Here is a 22,186-nt window from a genome sequence, read left to right on the forward strand (position 1 = left end):
CCAGGAACACAGCTGATGAGATCCCAGTTGTTCTAGAGAGCACCTTCCCAGGATATAAGAGTGGATAGAGGAATTTGGAGCCTGCCAGGGAAGCTCCTGATGGTGTTTTGCCACCAGTCCTGAGCCATAATTCATCCCCTGGAATGGGGCTGGCTGGGAGGTGGCTGGTCTCGAACCTCCTGTCCCTCTGAGCACACACTGATGGCATTGAGATTGCTCTGTAACATATACCCCTTCCATGCATCCTATTTATGGGGAGATTGTCCCCTCTGTGACGCCAGGGCTCGCTTTGCCAGCTGTCACCTCCAGCCCAAATTCCCATTTCATTGCATTAATATCTATACAGTGTGTCTGGATAGAGATTTGATTTCAGTTCCCTCCCCGGAGTAGAAGGAGTTAAAAATAGCAAATCCAACACCCCTCATTCCCTGGCTGTGACGCAGTCTCCCAGGTTGGAGTTACAATGCCAGCGTGAATATGGTTTAAAATAAAACAAGTGAGTGTACTGCACTCTGCAGAATAGGAGAACGAGCTCCAGCCTGGAGAAATGACATGGAGGAGTCTCTGGTCTTCGAACCTGTGCCTGCAAAAGGCAAGAATTTCTCTGCCTTGCAGTCCTTGTATTGGCCATATAAATGATGCTACGCAAAGAGCTATTAGTGGAGGCATTCAGCCCATCAGGGAATCAACTGATCGCAGAAGAAACCAGGAAGAAATTAGCTCAGTGCATTATGGTTTGGGGCTGCCTTTCTAGAGCATGATGTGCAGACCACCTTGCCAAGTATCGGCTGGACACTAAAATGAATGATGAGGGCAGAGAGGTGCTGGACTCAGCAGCACTGTGGTCCCTCTGAAATAGCAGGGTGCAGATGCGTGGGCTAACTGGGTGGATTCTCTCCCAGAAGTGGGTACCAGACTATGTAAGCAACAGTCTGCTGCAAGGTGGCGGGTTGCCAACCTGGCTCTATCTTGTCTATTGGGGCTGTTTCTCTGATCTGGTATAGAAAATCCTAAATCCCCACATTTTTCACTCTCAGACACTGCCCTAGTTTAAAAATGCTGGCTCCTGGCTTGCTTTGTAATATTTTAAATATAGCATCCTTTATGTTTTTGATGTATGCACCATATGTTTTGAAAACTGCAACAAAATCCATGGGGCTTGTGGGTGGAGGTTAAAGGGAAAAAGCATTTCCATACGGGAAGCCACAAATACAAAACACAGCAGCAAACAGAAAATCCCTCCATGCATCAGCCAGAAATAAGCTCTTTTCTGTCCTGGCTGTCTCCGGCGTGTGCGTGCAAGGAACCAGCCTGAATGTTTCCATTGTGTCAGCTCCTGTCCCGGACACCCTGGCACTGACTCCACAGCCCCCTCCAAGGCCCAGCAGGCAATGCCACCATGTCGGAGCCCATCTGACAGCTCCTTTGCCCTTTCCCTTCCTCAGAAAGCCCCTTTGCTGCTTTCTGGTTTGGGGTTTTTTTTCTTTTTCAGCTGGGATGGATCCCTCCTGCTAAAGCTCACCCAGGCTGCTGCGTCCCTGGCTGGTGGCAGCGGGTGGGCTTTGGCAGTGGAGAGAAGAGTCCCCCTGGGCTCCCTGCACTCCCATGCAGCACAGACTGCCTCCCAGCATTGAACACAGACTCTGTTTAGCAGGAAATTTGGCCTCAGCAAAATGATGAGCTAAGGGTTTTCATCTTTTGGCCAGGACCTCAAATTTAGTCTCTTCTACCACACACATCTGGCACCCCTTGACTCTAGGACCCAAGGGCATCCTCTCTCATGGACCCCCCAAACCTGTCCAGCCTGGTTAGAGCAGAGAATAGCATCGTGTGAGCTGGGTCCAACCTGCAGCTGAGGCATGCTCCGCCTGCCTTCTCACTGTCTGAGGCTGCTGGGTGAACTGTTTGGCTGGTTGTAGCTCACCCACTTGTCACGCCTCATGAATAAAATCTGGGGGAGGAGATGGGCTCCAGACGGCGCCTGGCTGCCAAGAGGGCTGCCTTCCTCGAGACCACTCTGCCAGGTCCCCTCCCCAGCCAGCATCACCCCAGGTGAGCAGGAGAGAGGCTGGGGTGGCCAGGAGCAGCAGTGGGGCTACTGGGACCCATATGGCCATTGGGTGGCCCAAAGCTCCTGCTGGGGGTGGCAGCTCTGGTTTAACCCCACACTTGGAGGATGGGTGGGATGCAGTGGCCACATTACTGATGGAGGGGGATGTCATGGGATGGCCACAGGGGAGGAGGGGACATGGGGAAGGCTTTCTTATTTGCTCTTGCTCTGCAGCATCCTGTTGCACTGGTGATTCAGGGCTGGGACTGTGTGTCACCCCATGGGGCATGCGTGCCCTGGGGACAGCAGGGTCCAGCAGCAGGACAGAGGGAGGCTGCTACCAAGGATTTGGCTGTATGCTGCAGCATGGTGTCCTCCAGAGAATGTGGCCTCAGGTGGTCCTCCTGCACCTGGGATCCACAGAGGGCCACCAAGAGCAGCCACGTGTCTCTGTGACCACTTAGGTGGGTTTGTGCTTGCCCAAATCCCTGTCCCAGGGTGGTCCCCACCCCAGCCCTGCTTTGGGACCCAGGCAGAGCTCGAGCTATGGATGTGCGATGCGTCTGTGTGCAGGATGCACTCATCTGCCTCACGCCCCCTCGCTCATACACAATTTATTTGTATCTATAGCAGCTCGGGCAAGATTTTTTAAGCTGAACCAGATGTAAGGATGAAATCCCATCTTCAGCCTCTCAGCAGGGATCCCTCCTCGTCCGCCTCAAACAAACCTTTCCACAGCCCAAAATGCTGATCTCGGAGAATGCTGCACATCTGCTGGGGAGGCAGCGGCTGGTGGGAACGGCACAAACGCCGGTGTGGGAACGGCTCCAGCGCGGTGCCCTGGCTGCAGGTTGGGGCTGGGATGCCACAGAGATGTGCGCAGGGGCGAGAGGGCAGGAGCACGTTTGTCGGCTCTCGCTGTGTCTCTGGCCAGGTTGTTGTTGGGTTTGTGCATAAAAGGGTGGGGTTTGTGCAGCGCTGTAGGAGCCTGGTCTCACCTCTCCTGGCACATGCCGTGAGGGCTGTGACGCCCTGCTGCAGGGCTGGGATGCACAGCACAAGGCTGGGGGCTCTCAGTAGCTCCCCACTGGCTCCAGCATCTCTGCATCACTCTGGGCTTCACTCCTGCTGCTTATTGCTTCATCAGACCAGGGTGCTTTCTCAGCCAGGCTGCTCTTGCAGGGGGTGGGAGACCCAGCAGAGCTGGCAGCATAAGTCACCTTGTGGCCCTCATGGGATGGAGATGTGTATCTTGCATGCTGGGGGAAGCATCTCACTTCCCAGCACTGCTAGTCTCAAGTTGCTGGTGGGGGCTTCATACCACTGCAGTGGATCTGGATAGCAGTTGGATAGACAAATGCTGGGGAGCTGCACCAGCAAGGAGCAGTCTGGCTCACCCCAAAAACATGCTTGGGACTGCTGCAGTCCTTGCTGGTATCCCACTGAACCCAGGCTCTAGCAGCTAAGAGCCTCAGCCACCTCCAGGCGCTGCAGCTGGGGCTGGCCATGTGGACAGCTGCCACTCCCCAGCTTCACCATCAGGGCAGCTCCCCCTTCACTGGGCTATTCTGGGACTCCTTCATGAGTCTGACCTCTGCCAGAGTGGGGCGTGAGCTTCAGGGCTGTGACTAGCTAATGTCCTTGCAAAGATTTTAAGAGCAAGAAGGAAAGTAGCCACCTGGCTTGCAGAGGTGCGGAGCATCCTTGCTCCTGCCTGGGAATGGGACAGAGGCGGCTGCTCACAGCTGGAGCCCCAGAGCCCCGGAGCCACCCGGGCGCAGGACCCAGCACCAGCCCTTTGGTGCCTGGTGACTGCCATACCGACCCCTCCTGTTCAGCGTAACTCCCTGCTCCAGGCTTACCACGGCTCCTGCCCTGGGCAGCCATGCATTTCAGCCATTATTAATTAAAATGTAATCTATCCTTTCTCTTCCTCTCCCCAAGGCGCCAAGAACTGCTAAAATATTCTCAGGGATAATAGGGAGGGGAATTAAATAGTTACTGTGAAATTCGAGCTGTGCCTTTTGGAGATTTATTGCCATTCCTAGAGCCTGCGATTCCCCGTTGAGTACTACGTCTCCGGCCCCGTGCTCGGTGGAAATACCATGCCTGCCTGGGAGACTGGGCATGCCATGTAAGATATACAGGCAGCTGCGGCGCATTCAGCCTGCATGCAGATATGGTACACCAGGTGCTGAGGGATCTCTTTTCTGCGAGCTGTCGGAGGGGCTGAACTCCTCCTCTCTGACCTGCGTGGTTATCTGCAGCCCTCAGTGTCAGTTCTGGGATGCAGCACAGAGCCCTGATGGGACAGGTGCTCTGGGTGTGATACCGCATGTTAGGATGAGAACAATGCTGCTTGTGGAGAGCGGCTCCTGGTGCAAGCAGGGTGCTGGGAGCAGAGGTGGGCAGCAGCCAAGAGGATTTTGCCTGTGCCCAGGTGGGTGCCCGTGGGAGGAGCATCCCCTGCCCTGCCTGCGAGGAGGGGGCTGCTGCATGCACAGCCTTCCTTCTCCCACATTGCCCAGTTCTTCCCTTCCTCCTGCAAACTGCTGCTGGGGGGGCATGCTCAAGGTGGGGAGCAGCTGGCCCAGTGCAGGGGGGCTGAGCATCCCACAGACCCTTCTTGGAGGGGATGAAATGGGAGGAACTGCCTGGTGCTGTCTGTTAGTCATTGCAAAAAAATCCCCAGATCCTGGTTGGGGGGCAGCTTGGGCCTGGCATGGGGAGGCAGGCTGCTGCCCTCCCTTGGCGGTCCCACTCGCACCCGGTCTGGGGGTTCCAGCCCAGACCTCTGCTGGAAGAGGCTTCTGTGATGTCTGCAGACAGGCAAATGTGCTAGCACCAGGCGTCCCGGCTGCAATTGCAGTTCAAGGAGATCTTGTTGCCATGACAAGCTGTACAAGTATTATCTGGGAAAAAAAGACCCCGGCAGCGCTTGTTGGAGATGGGAGAAAAGCAGCCAGCATGGAGGGCACATACATACCACGCAAGCCATGCACTAATGTGGCTGCAAGCACGTGTGTTCAACTGCACATGTTAAACTCCTTCTAACATGTTATTTTCCAGTGTTGCACCCCGAAGACCTCCTGCCTTGCTCCAGCCCCCTCCCTTGCTCCGTGTCCCCCGAGCTCCCATGCACAGGGGTGCACAGCCATACTCCTGGCCCCTCGCCCTCCTCCAGCCCCTGTGCAGCCATCCCGGCAGGACCCTTGCAGGAAAGGGAAAGTGTTAGTGAAGCTCTCAAGAGACGCCGGCCCCATGCCGCAGCACTTGCCAGGCGGTGGAGGCTTGTTCCCACCAAGCCCTCTGCTTTTTCATTTATTTAGTAGCAGGGCTGGTGAGTGACAAGTACACTTTAAAGGGTGGTCCTGTGCTGGGAAGCGAATGCTGTTAAAAATCCCAATGCCTCTGAGAGGGCGCTGCTACTGGGGTGAGAGCATCGGTAGCAAGGGCTGCAGCCCAGCTCCGGGCACCCACCCCGTGGCACAGATCAGCACAGGGCTGGGAATGCCATTTAGCCTGTGGCAGGGTGCTCGTCCTCCTCCTTTGCCTGGTGAGTCCGAAAGGACCTCTTTTCCTGGACGATGACTCTTGCCTCAGTGGTGCTCTGGGTGTGACTGTAGCTGCAACCCTGCGAGTGAGGGTGCCGCGGGCAGGCTTGTTCCCTGTGGTGCTCCCTGGCTGCTGCTGGGCTGGGTGGCTGGGGTTGTTAGGACAGCATGCTCCCTGGCTCACCAGCTCTGGGCAGCCCAGGGAATAGCTGTCAGGCTGGGGAAGCTTGTGAGCACTACACAAGGCTTTCTGTTTTCATGCTGCTCTGCACTGAGGTCTTCAAATTTCCCTGCAGCTGCAAGAACTAGAAGAGCAACTTTTTCCTCTTTTTCTTGAGAATCTGGAAAAATCATGATTGCAGCAGTCGGTGCTTTCAGCAAACCAGGGACATCCTGGGCCCCTCGCCCAGCACACCCCACGGCTGTGCTGGCAGTGGGGCTGGGGGTGGGTGGTGGCAGGGGTCTTCCCCAGGGGGTTGCAGGTTTCTGCAGGGGAGGAGGTAAAACCTGCTGCAGCCTCAGCCGGCAGTGGGGTCTTTGGGTTTCCCCGGCACATTACGGCCCTGCCTGGGCTGCGCGTGCTGGGGAAGTAAACATCCTGCAGGCAGGCACGGGCAGCTGCCGGCAGCCGGGTCAGCGCGGGGAGACAATTGCCGGCTTCCTCAGCACTTGCGTTTGGAGAATAATTTCCATAAATGCAGCCAGAAACAAACTCTGCTGTGTGGGCAGGGCCCTCGCTAGTCACTGCTCCATCTTTTTTTCCTTTTTCCTTCTATCCTCTTTCTTTTTTTCCTTCTCTCCTTCCCTCTTTCTCTTTACCCTTCTCCTTTGTCTCCTCCAACTGTGTTTTTGACCTCCCTCCTCTCTCTTTTCAGAGCAGTAGCAGTGTGTCCCCCCTGCAGACCAGCTCCCATCCCTGCACATGGTCCTGCCATGCCCTTGCTGTTAGCATGAGGCTTTGGCACCCATTTGGGCACCTTCCCACGTCGCTGGCCAGCCACAGTGGCTGCCACCACTTGAGTCTGTGTGACAGTGACAGTTTGCTGCCTCCTCCCAGTTCCAGCTTGACATGAGCTCTGGGGAACCCCCCCAGCACTGGGGAACCCCCCCAGCACTGGCTGCCTTGCTTCCCAGCTGGGAGCTTGCAGAGCAGAGCAAGAGGAGAGGCTGGTTCTGCCCGCTGCACCCCTCTGTGTCCCCCCTGTGGGGTGCAAAGCACGGTGCTGCCAGCTCTCTGGGCTGTGTCCACACCCCCGTCCCCCATCCTTCCCACCTGCCGTCCTGCCAAGGCAGGGCATGAGCCTTCGAGCATCCCAAGGTTAAAATCCACAGTGAGCCCCAGGACTGGGGGCTGGAGCAGGGCCAGAGCATGCATTTGAGCTCATTAGGAGCCTGTTGCAGTGGTTTCGCCTGGCTGCCAGCCCTCCCGGGAGAGGCAGCGGGTGGGGGGAGCCGCAGACGGGCTAGGCGGTGGCACACGATGGATGGGGAGCAGCAAGGGTGGTGCAGGATGGGAGCACAGGACTGGCACCCCTGCCCTGCATCCTTGACGTGCCTCTGCAATGAAAGTACTTGCACAGAGCTTGGCTGGGAAGGGTCGAGCTGCTGTTATCCTCTGTGATGAACCACGCTCATTCAGGTCCTCCCCATGATACCCAGCTAACGAGGGCTCCCTCCCCTGTGCGATGCTGCTGCTGGCCCATTGTCCCCATCCCAGCCCTGTCCTGCTGCTGGCAGCCACGTGCCCTCGCCCGTGCTGGCATGTGCCACTGCAGCTCTCCTGGCTGCCGTCCTCACGACACCTATGTGTTGTTTGTGTCCTGTGTCACGCCGAGGGAGGTGACGTGGTGCGGGGAGTGACGGGGGGGGCAAGGGGACAGCGTGAGGCAGGTGGAAGCAATAATTGGTCATGATCTAATTAGGGAAGCCTAGGGCTAGATTAGGAGCTGTGACACAGTGAAGGGTTTTTAGCCGTAAGCTGCAGATGGCTCTGCCTGCGAGCTAGGAGAGGAGAGGCTGGCATGGACTTGGCTGGGGTTCATAATCCTGCCTGCACGACGCTCTGTGCTGACTAACAGGACTGTTTTCCGATGATTTGGAAATACCTCAGTGCCTGCTCTGTGTAAGGCAGGTGGTCCCTTTTGCTCCCAGCCCACGCTCCCCCCGCTGCCCCACTCCCTGCCCACCTTCCCTGCCAGTGCCCGTCACAGCCCACTCCTGCGCTGCACGTGTGGGGACAGCAATGTATGCAATGCAAACACTGGGAGAAGCAGCCAGAGCTCCTCCAGGCTCAAACTGTCCCACAGCAGATCTGTGGTACTTGCCCTCAGCCCGTTCCTTTATCAGGAGTACCCAGCCTAAAAACCTAAATATTAAGTAAGGAATCATGTGGCACTTCTGGATTTTACTTAGGGGAAAGATCAGAAGAGAAAATATTTTGACCAAAGGTAAATATATAATTTCCTTCTTGGTCAAAATGACTTCTATCTGCAGAAGCTTGATGGAAAGCAGTGGCCAGCTGCCTGAGCACTGAGATGGCCATGCAGATGTCACAGCAGGTGTTAGATTCGCCACCAGAGCTGAGCACCCCAAATGCTGGCCCTTCCTCTATTTCAGGGGTAATTTGGCTGATCTTTCAGCTGGGCCACCAGCACCGGCACAGCGGGGTGCACATACCCACATTGTGCCCCTTACCCGGCTATCCGCTGCTGACAGCCCTTAGTGCCTTTCCCCACCATCACGTTCTTGGCAGGGAGCTGAGGCAGGCGAGCAACCACGGCGGCCAGAGCAGGCTCATTCCTGTGCCCCGGGGTCGGAGGCAGCCCTGGCAGGACAGCCGGCTGCATCTCTCCCCATGCCGCCTGCAGCACCAGTACCATTTGGCTCCGAGCCCACCTCCCTTCCTTCCCAAAGGCATTTCTACAGCCATAGCCGAGCTCTTTGGCTGCTGTGAGATGGCAGGCAGGAGCCCTCAGCGCTGCTGCTGATGAGAAACCCATATCCCATGGCCACTGGAGCTCCCACCCTTCCTCCCCGGCCACCCTCGGGACGCAGCACGGCTCCTGCCTGGAGGGGAAATCCTCTCCCTCGCCTCCCACAGGGCTCAGAGCTGGCTGGGTCACCCTGCATCCCTGCTGCGGCAAGAGGATTTGGGGTGCAGGCTCCCAGAACGCCACCTCTTTCTGCCCGCGTCCTAGCGGGGGTTTCTTCTGCACCCCCTTGCTCTCCACCCCCAGCCCAGCACACTGTGTCCCATAGCCGGTGCTTCACCCCAGCCTCTCCCTCAGCCTCCAGCGCTTCCAGCAAAATTCCTTTCTGGCCAGTCATTGCCGCCCTCGGCCTCGACGCCTCTGGGGCCGGCGCGCTGGTGGGGCCGGGCTTCCTCTTCCTGAGCTGCCACAGCCCCTGCCGCGTTCCCGTCCCCCTCCTCGCCTTCGCCCAGTGCCGTGGCAGAGGCCCTTCCCTAGGGACACGAGGGCACGGGGTCTGCCAGCTGAGCCCAGCACGGCAGCCGCATCCCGTGTGTCCGCCGTGCCATGCTGGTCCCACCACCCCAGCGGGTTTTTGTGAGAGGATGATTTACAGCCCCAGTTAGTGCAGCGAGTGTGCAGAGGATGGCTGTGGTGAATTGCTCACTGTGAGGCAGCGGGAGGAGTGGGAGATGGTGGCTTCTGGAAGGGGGCTCAGCCCCATGGAGGTGTGAGGACTCCTGACAGCATCATCTGCCTTGACGCACTGCTGCTGCTGCTCCCCCTCGCCACCCGGCATCCACCCCAACTTGGGTCTCACCCAGGCACACACCCAGCACCCCCTGGAGCTGGACCCCATGCTGACGCCCACAGCACCCAGCGGGGACATCTCCCCTACGTGCAGCCAGCACCTGCTTGCTCAGACCTGGCTGCACATGCCAGCGCTCAGCCCCAGCAGCACCCCCTCCCATCCCCTGGCACCCACCCACCTCAGCTTCCCATGGTGGCACCACCTCTTGTTATTAAATTAAAGGGTGAATGCTTTGCTTTTCCACAGTCCCCTTCACCTGTGGCTCTCCGAGCATTGTGCAAATATTAATTACTGGAAATTAATTAAATCAGGCCTCCCCATCCCACTGTGGAGATGCCGTCTCCTAAACATGCTGATAGCAAACACGGCGTCAGGGCAGCTCTCCGAGCTGGGTGGGAGCTTCCAGTTACCTGTTGCTGATGATGCAAACCCCACTTGCAGCAGTTTCTACCTAACTGACCTTGCTGGAGGGCTAATGAGCTGGGAGAGGGAGATAGGTGGGAAGCCAGCAGGACCTGGTCTGATCCCAGTAAGGGATGATGGATGGATCTTTATAAATGCCCCTGGGTGTCCTGTTCCTTGCAGCTTGTGCTCCTGGAAACTTGGTTCTTGGTTGCTACTGTGGTACATGGGGCTGCCTGCGTGGGGGTCCCAAGAAGCTGGTGGAGCTTGCTTTGTGTCAGTCTTTCAGCCCTGAGCCCATCCTGGGGGGCTGTGCCCTGTTATCTGCATTGGTGTTGAGCTGCCATCCCTCCAAGGTAGGTGGGGATCATCTCCCATCAGCCCCTGCCTCCTGAAGGGCTTAAAGCATTTCAGAGGCAGTGCAAGCGTTCAGCACTTCCCTCTCCTGCTGCTCCTCAGTGGAGGGCTGGGATGCTGTGCAGGAAGAGCACAGGAAGGCAAACAAAGTTGTTGACTCTCCTGAAGTGGAAGGTGGGTGCTCTGGGAATTGAAGGAGGGGGATTGCCCAGGGATGCGCAGCAGGAACCTGCGGATTGCTCACTGCAGCATGGCTTGGAGGATCTCTTGGGTGAGGTCCCCCTGTCCTCCCAGGGGACAAAGCTCCTCTATACAGCCTTGGGTGTTGTTCGGGGCACCATTTCTCCCCCCACTAGGTCACAAGCTCTCTTGCTTGTGTATGGCTGCTGCCCTCAGTCCCTAAGACTGTGCAGGGCACTGATCCCTGACCAGAGGTGCCACCTTAATCTGGATCAGTGAGAAATCTGTTGGGTGCCCATGCAGCCCCATGCGGCAGCTCGCTGCATGGCTGTGGCCACAGCGGCTCCTCGGACTCTGTGGATCAAGTGCCAGCTGGGACATGGGGGCAGCTCCTCAGGAATCCGGACCTGGGCAGCGTTTTGTGCTGCAGTGAAGCCAGCTTAATTTCCCGCTCTACCAGCAAAAGCAAGAGCAAACTGGGGTGAGATTAAGGCATTCCTTGGGCAGCTCCCACCCCCTCACCCCGGCTGCTGTATCTCGACCTGTGAGGCCACTAATGCTACTTACATTATTACTGGATTATTTTGGTGTAATGAGCTTTGCCCTGCTCAGCTGTCCCTCTGCTCAGGAGTGTTGTGATGTGTAATACTTCTTGCACGAGGCCACGAGGCGGGCAGCTGCCTGCTCAAAAACAAGCAGAGCCCCAGCAAAACAATGCATTAATGTTCCTGGAGGAAAATTCCAGCATGGGCCAGAGGTTAATCACAAATCAGGGAGTTTTTGGCTTAGTGCTGAACAAAGCCAGCAGGCGGGAGGGCGATGGTGCCCTAAGCTGGGTCCTGACCCATCTCCGTGGGTACAAATAGGAGTGACCGTATCGATTTTCATCTCTGCCATTGGCGTAACACAGCTATGAGCATCTCTTCCATCCTCAACTCCTTTTCCTCTGCCTTCCCTCCCGTCAGACCTGCCAGTGCAGGGGCTTGGCGATGTGTTGCTATGGACACCAAGAAGTTTCCCCTAGAGACCAGAAGCCTGGAATAAGTGATGCCTGCATTTTCTGACATTGATTATTTTTTTTCTTCCCATTTTTTTATTATTAATGTTTGTTTAAGCGTTGATTAATTCCCAGCGTTTCACCCTACCTCCCTCCTGCTTTTCTCTCCAAGCTTTGTGGATTGCCGTGGCTGTGTCCCAGGGCTTGGCTTCCCCTTCGTTCTCAGCGAGGGTGAGAGCACGGGGTGTGTGGGAGGAAGTTTCAGTGCTGTAACTCTTGCTCTGCTGGAGACCCCTACAGAAGAGATCCCCCATTTATTCCCGCTTGAGGAGATCCTGTTGGGGTCAGTCCTGGGTCCCCCCAGGCTGCCGCAGAGTTCATGGGTGCCCGCCAGCAGCAGCTGCTGCAGGAGGTCCTGGACCCCTCTTCCCAGGGCTTGTGCCTCCCTGCAAAACATGCCTGCAAAAGCATGGGTGGGAGTACCCTGCTCCCTTTACAGGTGTCCTTCATCGTATTTGGGACCTCAAAGTGATTTAGATCTAGGCTAGTTAGTGTCTCTGCTGGTCTGAGCTCCAGGCCTGACTCCCATTTTATAGCTCCTCTGTTGGCACTGCAGTACCCTTTAGTACCTCAGGTACCTCTGTTGGCCTCTGAGAGCTCTTGGCCTGTACGAGCTCGATCAGGAGGGAAGTCCCAGCAACTCCTGGAAGTTCATGTCAAGACTGGATCCTGAGCTTTGCTGGGGGGCACTCCCAGGAAAACACCTCGGCTTTCCTTGCAGCCCTCAGGTCGGACTTGGCAAGGCAGCCAGTCCCCAGCAGTTCCATAGCCCCAGGGGATGGAGCAGTGGTCAGGGAGGGTCAGCCCATTTTCCCAGTCATGAGCGGTGCTGCGTATCCGTAGAGTGTCTGTGGGCGCTTGGCGTATGGGATGGCATTTTACTGTGAGACAGTCTCAATGTCATTTTGACTTCTCTTCTTTGCTTTTGAAGCCAATAATGGGTTGCTTCTGTTCCCTGTCACACGATCTGCCCCACGGTGAACGAGGAGCCTCTCTGATGAGTGATCTCCTCTGTCCTGTGCCCCTTCCTCCCTGCTCTGGAGGGAGTTCACATACCAGGTTTCAATCAGCTGCTTCTCTTGTTCCTGGGAATGCAGTTCAGCACTGGGTCAGAAAGTCTCTGGTCCATTGAAATCCTGCCCTTCACTGCTCCAGTTGCCCAAATTGCAACTTCTTCTCTGAAATCTTACAGCAAACAAGTCCTTTGCTGCTTGGCCCCTGCCTGCAGAGGTTAGCATGGTGTCAGCCAGCCCAGAGCTCCTGCGAGCAGCACATGGTCTTGCAGGTGAGGCAGGGAAAGCAGGAGCTGCTCTTTAAAATGTTTTCTGTGTGTGTTTGGGGATTGTGCTGAGACAGCGGAAAGACCCCCTGCTCCGTATGGTTCCCCCCTGGCGCATGGGGCAAGGTTGCAGAGCATCAGCCCTTCGTGGTGGTCTGCAGAGCTGCTGGAGGGGGATGATGAGTGGACATGAGTGCCAGGACCATCTGCAACAGGCGAAGGTCGGCTCTTGCTTGTAGCTCCGGGGGAGCCACGTTGCCCTCCCCTCCTCTGCTGTCCCCAGCAGACCCTGCACGCGCCGTGGTGCCGCTCCGGAAGGAGCATCAGGGCTGGGATGCTGCTCCGCGCTGAAGAGGTGAGAGTCCCACCAGGGCCAAACACTCAATTGCTGTGATGTTTGAAAGCTCCTTGAAAAATGACTTCTTCATCCAGTTCCTAACCAAACAAGTGGAAGCTCCAAAAAACAACAGTTCCTTCCCATGCTGCTGCCAAATCAGTGCTCGCTGGCATGTTTCTGAGCAGGTCAGCAGCAAGCCAGGGCTGCCTGAGGGCTGAGCAGGGCAGAGCCAGTGGTTAGCTGGTCCCTGCGTTGTCCTTTCTGCACCTGCTTAAGGGACAGGAGAGCACCCGGGGAGCTCTGCATGGCTTTGGGGTGATGGTGCGGGTGACCTGGTTATCCATACAGGGACGAGCAGTGCCCAGGCACTTGCGCTGCCCAGCTCTTAGGACTGCAAACCTGGGAGCCAAACATGTGTAGAGGCTCTTTTGTGGGGACAGGCAAATCCCAAATCCAGACAGGGATGTGCACCCAGCTCAGAGTCACTGGGCGCTGGCACGATCTTGGCTGTCCTTTGCACTTAGCGATGGCCTGATGTCCGGCTGCTGTGTCGCAGTTGCCGGAGGGCTCTTCTGCAGCTGCCTAGCTGAGGTCAGTGCTGTGATGCCTGTCTGTGCCCTGAATACTAACAGACCCTTCCCCTCTCTTGCTTTTCCCTCCCTCCTTTCTGCCAGCAGTTCCCTATCAGCAAAACCCCTACACCCCTGGGAGCAGCTCCACCATCATCCAGTGCTACCGCTGTGGGGACACCTGCAAGGGAGAGGTGGTACGCGTCCAGAGCAATCACTTCCACATCCGCTGCTTCACCTGCCAAGGTAGGACAGAGCCACCCAAAGAGCTGGTGGCCAGGTTGCCCCATGGCCCCCGGTGCAGTCTGGAAGGCAAAGAGCTGGGGACAAATGTACCTGGCCCACTGACATGTGGTCACACGCCTGGGGGTGGCAGTTCCTGCAGGGATGGATGTGGCCCAGTGCAGGCGGGGCACAACGGCACGGCGCTGGCACAGTGCAGGCAAAGCCCCTGCGTGATGCCAGAGCTGGCAGGCTGTGAACAGGGGTGGCCGAGACCTGGGCACCATCACTACCCTCGAGCTGCCTGAATGCCAACAGCCCACGCTGCGCTGGTCCCAAGCATACCCACGGCCCATCTGTGATCTCGGGGGGCCACCGTGTCCTTCAGCCACCTGCCTGCCCCCGAATTGAGAGGAGGAGGAGGTGTCACCAGCCTGGCTGAGAGGCAGTGAGGCGGGGGAGACACCCGGAGCAGCTCCTGATGGGGCTGGGGGCGGGTGACAGATCGCTGCCACCCACACGTGGGATGCAACTGAGGTGCCGTGGGATGCCGTGTGCTGCAGCTGGGGCTCGGTGGCCCCTGGGGGCTGGCAGAAATAGAGGAGAGAGGTTGCTCAAATCCTCCCTGAGCACAAGAGGAGAGCTGCAGAGCAGTAAAAGCTAACGGCCCAGAGCTGACGCTGAAGGGCTCCTTTAGCGCGTTTATTAAAGCAGCCGCTCTCAACCAGGCCAGTGGCCGCTTCTGTAGGTTGTAAAGCATCCCATTACCAGGGCTTTTTAAAGTTCTCTGGTCTTCCAAGCTCCCAGCACGTTGCGCTAAGCAGGATATAAATCCCTGTCCCCTTGGCCATGCTTTGCTGCTCCTCCCCTGGAAGCGGAGGGTTTGGCCGGAGGGGACTCTTCCCTGGGCTGTCACCACCCCTGCTGCAGCCCCAGTCCCCCGTGGTGTGGGCAGCCCCGGGTCTCTGGGAGGGGGTGTGGGCCCCAGGTTGCCCTCGGGGCTGACCTGCAGGTGGGGGGCACTGTGCCGAGCCCCTTCCCGCCTTGCTGTGCAGAGGAGTGGGAGCTGCGCATCCAGACAAAGAGCTCAGACAGCCTCTGGCTTCAAAGGGGCCAGGAGCCGCAGGGAGAGCTTGGCAGTGCTCACTGCCTGATTTCCAAGTGAAAGGCAATAAATAATGAGAGGAAATCCTCCTGTCTCACCTTCCCTCACAGCTCTTACCCCCTGCCACCTCAGGCTGGCTGCTGCCGGCTCCCACGCCAGCCCCACAGCTTGTCCCCAGTGTGTCCCCAGGAGCCTGGCATGGCTGGTGCGGCCCCTGGGGATGTGCTCTGGGTCCCACACCAAACGGGGCCCAGGCCTGCCTCGGTTTTTCTTGCTTCTGCTTCCTGATACTGTGCCAGAGCTGGTGGCCTGTCCCTTGCCACTGACGAGGAAATGCTGGCGGGCTGTTTCGGAGAGCAGCGGGTGCTGGCCCCGTACCCCCCGGCTGTCTGGCCACAGCTCCAGGGAGCAGCTTTGCAGGGGATGCTCTGCAGGAGAGGAGCTGCATCTCTGCCCCTGTGGGCCCTGCAGGTCCAGCTGTGCCCTGGGGAGGGTAGCTGCTGTGTGGGCTGGCCCACAGGTGCAGGTGAGGTGTGTGAGGACAGGACAGAGGGGTGCTTGGGGGTGAGGGGTAACACAGAGACCAAGATGGGCCATGCCAGTGGGTGCTCAGTTGCTCTGTAGTTCCCCCTTCCACCCCACCACCTTGCAGGACAGGTGGGGGGCATCGTGCAAAGGCCCCAGGACCTGGTCCCTGTGCCGTTCTGAGGTGCCTTCCAGGGTCTGATACTCTCGAGGTCTCTCTGTGGATGGAGGAGACGTAGGAGGGAAATGACACTAAGGGCCAGGGCTTGCCACATCTCCTTGGATTACTCTGATGGGCTGTGCACCACCCACGGTTCCCACAGCAGGGAAGGAAGCGAGGCTGGGCTGGACACCTATGGAAAAACAAGCAGTGAGAGCACCAACCCCAATGTGTCCCAGGACCTGTTCCCATTAGGGCATGGCTTCACGTCCAGGCCAGGGAGTGGAGATGGCTCATCATGGAAAAGGCCGAGCTCCAGGGCGTGGAGAAGACCTCTCCCCAGCTGTCTCTAGGGCATGCCCAACCCTTTGCGGTCTTGTTCTTGGCTGCCCAACACCGTGTGAGTGTCAAATGGAGGGGCTGAGCCCCATCCAGGTGCTGTGGGTCCAGGAGGGGGTGCCACGGGCCCTCCTGGGCTGTTTGTGCAAGGCGGGTGGGGGCTGCAGGGGTTCCCATCCCCGCACTGGGGTTTCCTCTGGCAGTGCCCGGCCCTGGCTGTCTGGGCAGCGCCATCCTGCACCCCACCGCAGCCCAACACTGACATCTTGTGGTGCTGGGGAAGGCCCCAGCGCGGCTGGTGGGCAGGGAAGCCCTCCGAGAAGCAGCAGAGGTGGACTCGGGGATCCCGGCCGGGCCCCGGGCTAGGCCTGCCTGCTGCCCCCTTGACGGGTGCATGTCCTCCCCCCCCAGTGTGCGGCTGCGACCTGGCCCAGTCGGGCTTCTTCTTTAAGAACCAGGAGTACATCTGCACCCACGACTACCAGCAGCTCTATGGGACCCGCTGTGACAGCTGCGGGGACTTCATCACTGGAGAGGTCATCTCTGCCCTGGGGAGGACCTACCACCCCAAGTGCTTCGTCTGCAGCACCTGCAGGTGAGCTGAAGCTATCACTGAGGGCATGCAACCCCCCTGCAGAAGCCCCATGCAGCCCTTGGCCATGCACCGGGGAGGGGGGTGTTCATTAGCCTGCAGCCCCTTATTCCCCGCTCAGCACCACAACAGGCACCTCCTCTGCATTTTCTTAGTGGAAACCCTTAGGAAGCAATGAAATGGCTCCAACCCTTCCCTTTGCAGCCTGGAGACCTGCCTTAACGCCTGCATTGGTCCTCCTGCCCCGGCACACGTTGCACACTCCCTGCCTCCCCTTGTAGCCCTCACCTGGAGCCCTTCTGCTCCCCAGCACCACGGGTCCCATTGGTCGCTGGGGAAGGAGCTCATGAGCAGCCCCAAGCATTGTGTGGAGAGGAGCGAGTGGCTCATGCCTCCCCACCTTTTCCTTGGCTGCAGGAAGCCGTTCCCCATCGGAGACAAGGTCACATTCAGTGGGAAGGACTGTGTCTGCCAAAACTGCTCCCATTCTCTCATCAGTACCAAACCTATCAAGATCCATGGGCCCAGCCGTAAGTTGACTGCTCTTGTGTTGTGTGATGGCTGCAAGGAGAGGGACCACTTGCCCCTGCACCAGTGCTCAAGGAGGTGACAGGATGGGTTTTGGGGCCAGTGTGCAGTGCTGCACAGAACCATGGGTGTTCATGGAGGTTTTGGAGGAGTAACAGAGTAGTCCCATGGCTCCACCCGGGATTGCAGGTCACTGCTGGTTTCGGAAACTCCCTTGGCCTGTTTGTGACCTGGGCGGGTGCCGCCACCCCGGCAGGTGCTGTCTGGGGCAGTGGGGAGGTTTTGGAGCTGGGTTTGCTCTGAGGCGGTGCCCGACATTGCTTTGTGTCTGGCTGCACCAAGGTCTCTGTCTGAGTGCCAGCCCCGCAACCGCTCGCCTGGCTTTCCCAACACTGGTGTTACTTGCTGCTTCTACAAGCACTGAAGGCCTTTCTCTGCTCACCCCCTTGTGCTCATGAACCTAAGCTAAAACTCAGCAAGAGCAATGGACAGGCTCTTTTGGGTGGATTTGGCCTTGGTTTTGACCCCAGGTTGTTCCCTGGGATACCCTCTCTTCATGTCATTCTCCTCTCATGGGGCTTTACCCCCCCCCAGGTCTTTCCTTGCTGCTGGCTTTCTGCCCCAGGCCACTGCGGAACATCCCGTGGGTGCTGTGCTTGGGGGCTGGCAGAGCATCCCTGCGGCACGCAGCTGCTGCACACGGGGCTTGCTTCAGCCCTTGTCCAGAGCAATGGGACTGCAGCGTTAATGTCCATGCTTCGCTGTCTCCCATATGCCCCGTGTTTGCTGCTGTCAAGTCCCAGGGGAGCTGTCTCAGTGCAGTGCGTGGGCAGGTGGCAGAAGGCAGGGAGAGCCGGGAGCTGTGCCCCACCATGGTGCCCAAACCCTGCCACGTCAGCGGGCTGAGCCATGGGGGGCTGGGTGGTGGCCCTTGCTGCTGCGGCTAAGCAAGCCTTGGAGCATCAGTGCCAGGAGCCAAACCCTGCAGTGAGAGCTGGACCTGGGACCGTGGTGTCACCACCCATCGTCCTTGTCAACCAGTCACCGTGGTGGCACTGCCGGTGGCTGTTTGGACTGAGTTATGAGTTGGTGCTAATGGGTCCGTGGGAGCTCCCCCAAGCTGCCTCCCCCCAGCTCTCACCATGGCCTTGGTGCAGTTAGGGGACGTGGTGGGGTTTGAATGAGCCCCAGCCAGAGGACAGGGCTTCCCCCATCTTCCTCCATCAGCACCCTGAGCTGCCCAGAGGCAGGCTGTGGCCAGCCCGCAGCACCCCACTGTCTCCCATAGCAGGGCTGGGGCAGCGGGCAGGGGAAGGGCAGCCACGCACTGCCTCTTGCCTGCCTTCCTCTCCCTTCCCGTCCCCTTCCTGCCAGCGCTCTTCCCTGACCTGCAGAGTGGGGTTACCTGAGGGCACCATGCTTTATTCATAGGCAGCCACAGGCAGCAGTCAGATGAAGCCTGCTGCCTGCACATGCCCCTTGCGGCCCAGGTGCCCTGGCGGTGCCACCCAGACAGGGTGCCAGGGGAGGTTTGCCTGCTGAAGCCCACACTGGTGCACTCTGCAGGGAGGACATCCCTAGAAGAAGGATGCTGAGCCTCTCCCTGCAGCCCCAGCCCTGCTATCAACAAAAAAACCAGCAGCGCTTGTGTGAGAGGGAACGGATCTGGGCTCAGCTGAGCTGGCCAGCCTGCTTTTTGCCAGGGGTCAAAAATCCGCCCCTGACCCCCCTTAGCTTTGCCTGGCGGGCAGAGGCTTGGTGCGGAGCTGCCTGGGGATGGGCTCAGTGGAAAAGCCTGCCTGCTCGGGCTGCCTGCGCAGGGCTGCTGCACCTCTGTGGTGCCACGGCAGGGAGGGAGTTAAGGAGAAACCCCATCCGGGCAAACCTGCTGCCCAGGGGGGAAGACGACAAGGAGGAGTCAAGGTCAGGGGTCCGAGGTCCATGTGCTTCCTGCTCCCAGCCTTGATGGGAGCCAGGGGAAGCGGGGAAGGAAGGGAGTCTCGTAAATACTGCAGCAGGGCCGGACGCGGCTGCCGGAGAGCACAGCCCTTCCTCTGCTGCGCTCGCTGCCAGACACTTCCCACCGCTCCCACCCCGGAGGGGAGCCCCCGGGGACCTTCCAGGGCAGCACGGCCCCAGCAGCCCACGCAGTCGCCCTGGTTTGAGCTCGCTGCCCTGCAGGGAGACCGGGCTCTGTGCTGCGGCGGGTGCTTGGCCGGGGTGGCTGGGTGCCAGCGGTGCCTCAGAGGTCCCAGGTCCAGCAGGAGGCTTTCCTTTTGGCTCCTTTGCTGGGAACAAGCAGAGGTGGCATATTCCTGTAAAGAAATGATTCCCCATAAAGAAATTATCCCTAAGGGGCTGCCCCTGGAGTGGTCTCAGGAGCAGGGTTTTTATAACAGCAGCATCCCATAGAAAAGGAGGTCCTCTGAGGCAGGGCTTCCTCTCAGTGCAAGGGGTACACTGGGTTAAACAGCCAGGGTGCCTCGGCATGGGCCAGCAGATGTGGGTGTTCCTGCCGCACTGCCGAGCCTCCCACCAGGGAGGTGCGGTGGTCCCATGCTCTCCCCCCATCTTCTGTCCCCTCAGACTGTGCAGGCTGCAAGGAGGAGATCAAGCAAGGCCAGTCCCTCCTGGCCCTGGAGAAGCAGTGGCATGTCAGCTGCTTCAAGTGCCAAACATGCGGGATCATCCTCACCGGCGAGTACATCAGCAAGTGAGTGCCACTGTGCTGGCAGCAGGCTTGGCCGTGCTGGCCATTGCTGGGCTGCACCCCCCGGGGCTGGGGCTGCAGCGAGGGGTGCCCAGCCTGGCTCACCCACTGCTCACCCCCTTCTCCTCCCTCTCCCAAAGGGATGGTGTCCCATACTGTGAGTCCGACTACCATGCCCAGTTCGGCATCAAGTGTGAGACCTGCGACCGGTACATCAGCGGCAGGGTCCTGGAGGTGAGTCCCGGGGCCTCGGCCACCCTGTCCCCGTCTGTAATAGGGACCGTGTGCATCCTGCTCCAAGGTGCATGCCCTGGGGAGATGTGGGAGTTTCATCATCCTGCACCCTTGTCATGCTACCCTTGGTCTCTCAGGGCCTGTGGCGGGTGTGTGGACACAGTCTGACCACCTTCTCTGGAGGGTGGGAGCGGGGGAAGGAGCAACGCCACACTGCAGACCTTCAGAGAGGTGGCTTGGGTGCTGGAGCTTCAGTAGCAGCCAGAGCACGTGGTGGCCTGGATGTGCTGGGATGTGTCCGGAGCCCAAGATGTGGGGACAGTAGCCTTAACCAGCTGCTACCGTGCCCGGCTCTGGAGTGTCCCCACCATGCTCACCCCAGCCCGCCTTCTGAGCGCATCCCTGTGCAGGCAGCCTGCCTGTTGCCTTGGAAACAGCCAGCATGGCTGCCCGCTGCGGAGCCTGGGCAGGGGCTGCAGCACCCTGCCTGCAGGCAGCCGTCCCCATGGCACACCCCTTTGCAGGACAGCTACCAAAGCAGGGGGTCCCCTGTCCTGGGCCAAATCCAGAGGGGGCTTTGCTCATCACCTTGCTGGCCAGCAGAGGCTGCTCTGGCAGAGCCACCGGGAGATGCAGGGATCCCACAGGGATCCCAGAGCAAGGATGGATGCAGGTGGCCGTGGAGGATGTTTTGGGCTATAGTGGACCTGCACAGCCAGCAGAGGTGGGGGGAGTGGGGTTTGCTGTTGGGGAGGGACAGAGAGGTCCATCAGGGCTGGTCCTTCCCATCAGCCAGGCAGTCAGGTCCTTCCTGCAGTCCCTGCTCCTGGAGGTGAGGTGTCCTGTCATGCTTTCTGTTTCTTACCCCAACATTTGCAGGGGAAAAGAAAAAGCCAGAAAATCTGGTCTGAGGGTAAACTAAAGGCTCAGGAGGCAGAGGGAAAGATGTCAGAATGAAACCTGTTGTGATTTTTGGACCCCCTGGTGATGCTGTGGGGCTGGGCTGTGGTAGTGTAGAGAGGCAGCAATGCTGAAAGTGTGCTCAGTCACTCCTGAGACCTTCCCTTCATGGGAGGGAAAGGTGTAGGTGGCATTGGCATCCCCACCTCTGCCATCTCCAGACAGCAGCAATAGGAAGCTGTATCCCAAAATCAGAGGTACTGTGACTCCACAGCAAGCCAGACCGCAGGTGCTGTGAGCTGGAGTGGCAGTGGCTGTGTAGGTCTCCAGCCTGCTGAGAGCTGTTCCAGGACATCTCCAGCCTGTTTCACTCACAGCCTACCAAGAAGTGGTCACCCCCTCTGGTCCTGCTGGCTGGGCTGGCCTGAAAGCATCCAGGTGCCAGGAGCCCTCCAGCATCTTCCCCCTCTTCAGGGAGCTGCCTCTGCCTGGGAAGGCTTTCTGCCGACTCCAGGCTTCGGCAGCAGTCCCGATGCTGGCTGCTATGAGCATGAGCTCAGCGCTGCAGCGGCTGCCGCGGGCCGGCTGCCCATCATGGGGCCACTTGATTAGCAAACGTCTGAGCAGAGCACGGTGAAGCCAGAGGACCCCCTGAGGCTGAATCCCTGCTGCTGCTCCCCTGGGCAGTCTGGTCCCCAATAACCCCCTGCCAGGACAGGAGCATCCTCAGACACCCCAGGAGGGCAAGCAGGCTGGGTGTTCCATAGTGTGGGATGTGAGGGTGGGTGAGAAGAGCCAGAGGGGACCTGGGACGCCTGCCCTGCGCTCGGAGGCTGTGCTGCCAGCCTGGCCAGCACCCTCAGGCACCGCTGCCTCCTCGCTGCACCACTCTCGGGGTTCTCCTCACTTGGCGCAGCCACAGTGGAGTCAGGATGAGCACAGGGTGTTCCTGCTGCTGCGTGTCTGAGGGGACAGACAGAGAGCAGCTCTGCAGGCATGACAGGCGTGCAGGTGGTGGCAGCCCGCCTGCGAGCTGGAGATGGCCCCAGGGCGGTGACAAGGAGGCAGCCTTCCCCACTCTCCCTTGCCTATATCTCCCCCAGCTGTTCTCCCAGCATTAGCTCTACATTCCCTCCTGCTTTGTCCTCCGCCTCTTCCCTGTGCCCTCCGTCCTGGTCCCAGGCTCTGCTCCCAGCATCGGCTCTCCCTGGCTGGAGTGGTTGGCAGCTCTGCCAGGCTGTGGGAAGAGGCTGGCTGCATCCCATGAGATGCTCCGAATGGCCGTCACTTTGCCTGCTGCACCCAC

General features: G+C 58.9%; 1 protein-coding gene across 1 annotated transcript in view; it reads left to right on the top strand.

Moving 5' to 3' along the window:
- Positions 1–22,186, top strand: part of ABLIM3 (actin binding LIM protein family member 3) — a 56,221-nt gene that overhangs the window by 17,857 nt on the left and 16,178 nt on the right. The window contains exons 2-6 of the mRNA XM_072872291.1: positions 13,671–13,811; positions 16,328–16,511; positions 16,926–17,038; positions 19,623–19,749; positions 19,887–19,980. Coding sequence (XP_072728392.1) covers positions 13,671–13,811; positions 16,328–16,511; positions 16,926–17,038; positions 19,623–19,749; positions 19,887–19,980 — 659 coding nt within the window. The remainder of the gene's footprint in view (positions 1–13,670; positions 13,812–16,327; positions 16,512–16,925; positions 17,039–19,622; positions 19,750–19,886; positions 19,981–22,186) is intronic.

This window comes from Ciconia boyciana, chromosome 9, assembly GCF_034638445.1.
Source record: "Ciconia boyciana chromosome 9, ASM3463844v1, whole genome shotgun sequence".
Taxonomy (NCBI): Eukaryota; Metazoa; Chordata; class Aves; order Ciconiiformes; family Ciconiidae; genus Ciconia; species Ciconia boyciana.